Source organism: Physcomitrium patens, chromosome 2 (genome assembly GCF_059467195.1).
Source record: "Physcomitrium patens ecotype Gransden chromosome 2, ASM5946719v1, whole genome shotgun sequence".
Classification (NCBI taxonomy): Eukaryota; Viridiplantae; Streptophyta; class Bryopsida; order Funariales; family Funariaceae; genus Physcomitrium; species Physcomitrium patens.
Genome location: NC_143411.1, coordinates 18981916 through 18987249, shown reverse-complemented (window position 1 = coordinate 18987249; position 5334 = coordinate 18981916). Strand labels below are relative to the sequence as shown.

Here is a 5334-nt window from a genome sequence, read left to right as displayed (position 1 = left end):
GGCCTTCATGAGAATGGAGAGAAGGGAGCAGCATGAGCTCATGAACCTGGTGGTGATGGAGCTGACAAACCCAGCCCACAACCTCACATGCATGAATGTAATGCATGCACCCTGTGGAAGGGAGAAAAAAAATGTAGCTGTGATCTGATTTCAGGATTGTGTTTGTGTGACTCAAATCCTTGCACCTCTGGGAGGGGGCACTGGCATATAGACATGATGGGACATGATAGAGCAAATCTAGACGCAATGAATGAGCGAACGATACTGGGAAGGCGAAAAAACAACCAAATTAAATCAATGAGAGATGAAACTCAACACCACCAACATGAGCTAAACTAGACCTGGGTGAGAGTAAGAACACTGGTGCTAGGAAATGAGAAAGGCTTGAGATTTCGGTGAATTGGAGCCGCGGATTCCGTGGTAAGGGGTCAGAAAACTGCGCCGCACTGTACAGAGGAGTGATTGTTTTACTTGAGTACTGCGTTTAACGATTGCGGCGGAACGGGCTTGGTTTGGCTTTGCGGCGCAGGGATGGGTCGTCAAGGAGGTGAGGGAGAGAGACTATTTGTGCATATGTGTAGGTGTGTTTAGAATGAAGTCCACTAAAGAAGGTAATACAGAACTGATTCCTTCATACCTCCAGCAAGGTAGCACCTCTATCCTCTCATCCAGCCTGTGTGCCTCGACAGTGGTTGTATATATCGCCTCGTGAACGTAGAGTCGCCTTCCTTCAGCGTTCTAGTTGAGCATTCATGCGAGGCTTAGATCTGGCTCCCAACTCTTCATGACCTGCTCCGACCGTGGCTTTCCTCCTCGCAGGATCCCAGCGTTGGGTTCGAGGTGTCATGTTCGAGGTGCTGGAGCTCTACTTGGAAGTGTGCCTGTGTGTGTGTGATTGTTTTTATATGTTCATTAGGAACCTAGCGGCTGCATTCGAGCGTTTCGTGGGGACCTGAACGTTGACGTGAGCACTTTATGGTTTGGCCTGAAACCAGACGGCACGATTTCGTCGATTGAACCACTACTGCTGGGTCGAGGCTCGCGACGGGGTGAACATGTAATTTGGGACGGTTTGGTTGGGTTGTCACGACCTACTGCAGCGGTCAGCTTTGGTTTTTTGTGGTGTGTGTTCGAGGTATTATTTTTGTCACTGTGAAGTTGCACGTTGGAACTTTCACAATGCCACCCTACTTTGCATTCTCCCACTCGCCAGGGTTGGAGGAAATGACTCGTGAAGCAGGAAATGTCTCCTCCGTGATGGCAAATTCGGCTCCTACTTTCGTCGAGGGTGCCATTATCGTGGGAGGCGGGCCCTCGGGGTTGGCAGTTGCCGCATGCCTCACGATGAAGGGAGTGCCTTCCTTGATCATTGAGAAATCGGACGGTATTGGTTCATTGTGGAAGTACAAGGCTTATGACCGCCTTCATCTCCACATCCCGAAACAATTCTGCGAGCTGCCGCACTACCCTTTCCCGGAGGATTATCCGATGTATCCGAACAGGAAGCAATTCGTCGACTACTTGGAGAATTACTTCCGGCATTTTGACATGAGAGCTCAGTTTAACACGAAGATTAACGCTGCGTATTACGACCCTCAGCTGTCATGCTGGAAGGTTGAATCGCAGCCTTCCAGCGCGGGTTCTGGAGAGTGCGTGACGGAGTATTGTTCGCGGTGGTTGATTGTTGCATCCGGGGAGAACGCCGAGGCTTACACTCCTGACATGCAGGGGTTGAGAGACTTCAGAGGCCCAGTATTGCACTCGAGCAATTACAAGACAGGAGCCGATTACATGGGGCAGCGAGTGCTCGTCGTAGGGTGTGGAAACTCGGGGATGGAGATTGCCTTGGACCTGGCGAATTTCAATGCTAAACCCTCGCTTGTTGTGCGCAGCCCGGTGCACATTCTCCCGAGGGAAATTCTGGGCGTGTCCACGTTCGCCGTGGCCATGAGCATGATGAAGCGCTTCCCGCTGTGGTTCACGGACGCGCTTCTGGTGGTGTACGCCCGGGCAGTGCTGGGCGACACGACGAGCTATGGCTTCAAACGCCCTGCGAATGGGCCGATGACCATCAAGTGCGAGCAGGGCAAGACGCCCATTCTAGACGTGGGCACATTCGCCAAGATCAAGAGCGGCGCCATCAAGGTGTGTCCGGGCGTAACTCATCTCACCTCCCAAGGCGCCAAGTTCGAAAACGACCAATTCGCGGAGTTCGATGCTGTCGTGCTGGCCACCGGGTACAGGAGCAATGTCCCGCGATGGCTCAGCGACGATGGCGGTTTCTTCTCCCCCGAAGGCCTGCCGAAGAATCCTTCCCTGGGAACATGGAAGGCGGGACGCGGCCTCTTCGTCGCCGGGTTTGGGAGGAAAGGGATTCTGGGAGCAACCTTCGATGCCAAATACATTGCCGAGGCCATCAGCGATGCCTGGTCCTTGGAGTCTCACAAGCACCTCGTTTCCCCTCTAAAATCTAGATACCCACCCCCTTAACGACCTTCCCACAGCCACACTCACACACACACACACTGAATCCCCAGTCCGTCACTAGCTCCCCCACCCCCATATCAAGCAGATTTCGAAACTCGCCGAAATCCAACACAAACCGCAACGTCGGTTGCTCGGCCTTCTTCCTCATGTGGACAACATTGCGGTGTGCTCAAACTGCGAATTCGCTAAGGGAAGAGTGATCTCCATTTGTCGAAGGAGACACACATTCCACCGCCCGATCCACAGCCTCGAATTCAACGCCGACGCAGGCACCATGAAGAAGCGTGGAGGGTGAGATTCAGACTCAGTGGGCGTCGACGAGGGCACAAGACCTTCTCAGTCCGGGTCACAAGACCCTCCCTACCCCTCCCTCCACCGCCAGCGTGTCCCATACAATTTTGCCCCAGGGATTACATTTATTTTTTATTTTTTATTTTCAAGCGTAAAGGATTTTGCTTTCGAACAGGAATCAATCCCCACAAGGTAGTGTTTTTTTTTTTTTTTTTTTTTTTTTTTTTATGTTTTATACTTTATGCGCCTTATCTCGGTGCTCGTGATGGCTTTTGTTTTGCTGAGTTGCCTCCATTGATTAATACATGAAAGCCTTCCATGGCCTCATGAATTTTTAGTGCTGAAAATTCTATGATTCGGTGGATATGGGACGAGTTGGAAATGGTGGAACCTTTTATGTTGAGTTCACAGCATCATATACATTTTCGCCTGCTGATGTTCACAGTAGAATGTATTATTTTAATTTTTATTTTTTTTTAACTCTCTTTGTGTGTGTGTGTGTGAGAGCTGTATTAAGTGTTGAAATTCCATAATTAAATTGTATGTGATTAGAGTTTGTTAATCTTTCTCACTGCATTTTTTTAGTATATAATTCAAATGCATTGTTGTAGATGTCACTACTTCAAATCATACACCATCATGTAAACAACAACATTGGAACATCGAACAATCATACACTGTAACTTAGTCTTACAGTAAGTAATCATCCTGTTGGACATGAGACTGCTGTTGGATAATGATACAGAGCCATTGTCTTTAACATTCTCTCATAAACACTGTTGAGTTTTTTTTAGTAATATATATATATATATATATATGATTGGATGAGAACAATATAGTCCTAATTAAATATGTCAACTAAAGAATGAGTTTAGAATCACAGACTGATCATTCTCAGGTTCCAGGATATATATATATATATATATATATTCATATTCTCAGTTGATTCAAACAGAGCTTTGTCCAGTTTGTGTAAAAAGTGCAAGAATGTCATCCCGGAATGATCTTATTGATCCACAACCCTAAAACCCCCACCTTTGGGGATTAATTTCAACAAACAGTGTAAGTTAATTTATGTCCTTTTATACTTCATTTTCTGTTCTTTTCTTTTCTTTTTCGTACAAGGCAGGAAGTAGGGATTCAAGCAATATCATATCAGATCATGAACCCATCATCATCCGCATTTGGATTGAGCCACTTCGTTTTCATTATTTTATTGGTTTAATAATTATAATTCTCCCTGAATTTGGGTGTTTGATTGCAAATTCAATCCCTGAATAAGCAAAGTCCCAGTTCAGAGCGTCAAGTCCCAGATGTTTGTAAAGTGTAAGAAATATATATGTATATATATGTATATATGTATGTATATATATAGAAAAAGGAAGCCTTTGTCCTATTAATATTTTAGATTAAATTTGCTTCCACACTAAAATTGCTGAGGCTTCTTCTGCTTGGCAACATCAGAATGACATGGTGGGCTGAGACAAATTATGCTTTTGACATTGTTGTTGATTTTTGCTTAAATGAGAATTTGTCTCATTTTATTTGTTATATCTCTTCTTTGTATACAAATATAAAAAAAGAAGCTACATGGATCAGGAAAAGCCACTATTGACACACCATTCCTCTGTTTCAATGATTTTCCCTTCACTATATTATGTTGATTCAACTTCTAGATCCACAAATGAAATTTTAACATTTTTTTGAGATATTATGTTATGAAAATGAAGTGCAACATACATCCACATTTAAAATGTAATGTAAAATTATAAAATTAATAACAATAATAACAAACAATAAAGTTGTTGACCAAACTCATGCAAAAAACAAAAAAACAAAAAAACAAACTAAAACCAACTACATTTTATTTGGTTGTTTATTTTTTAAAATAGAAAAAAGAGGAAAGGTGATTAGTAGGCAAGAATTTGAGTAACTTAACTAAAAACGATTTGGTTTAGTTTCAATTTTGCTAAAGACTTCAACTTTTATTGTGCATTGAATTAAACACCTAATCATTATTTTGCAAGAATAAGGAGCCCCTCACAATCTAAGTAAAAAGGGAAAGGGAATGTGGTTATGGCTGCTAATGCTCTTTTTTATAGTTTTATTTTATGGGTTATGATTCTCAAGTACTTGTTAAAAAGAAATATCCACTTGTTGTATCCATTCATTTATAAAATATCATAACATTTTCAAACACACGCTCTCTCTTTTTTTCCCTTCTAAACTGGATCACGAAGCATAAACAAAGACATAAGTTTATCAACAAGGAAAATTGTTTTGATTTGTTTTATTTAACCCTAAATCACAGTTTATGCAAGTCCAACATGTTTTACTATCTTTGTCTCCAAAAAACTAACTGGAACTTCCACTAAACAAGTGTATCACTTCTGGCTGTAATGTTCAATTTTTTTATATATTTGCTTTTTTTGGCAAATGAAATAAAACATTGCTATCAAAGGCAAGCAGGATTGTGGAAAAGAGTTGTGAGAAAAGGTAACAAAAGTAACAAAGTAAATAAGTGGAGTGGGGAAAAAAGTAACAAAGTAAATATAA

The 5334-nt window shown here is 42.8% G+C and overlaps 1 protein-coding gene across 1 annotated transcript; it reads left to right on the top strand.

Annotated features, from left to right (window-relative positions):
• The first annotated feature begins 289 nt into the window (after positions 1-289).
• LOC112274782 (putative indole-3-pyruvate monooxygenase YUCCA5) lies at positions 290-2991 on the top strand. The gene has a single exon (XM_024504545.3). The coding sequence runs from the start codon at positions 1180-1182 to the stop codon at positions 2488-2490; it is 1311 nt and encodes a 436-aa protein (XP_024360313.1). The 5' UTR covers positions 290-1179; the 3' UTR covers positions 2491-2991.
• Positions 2992-5334: the final 2343 nt, after the last annotated feature.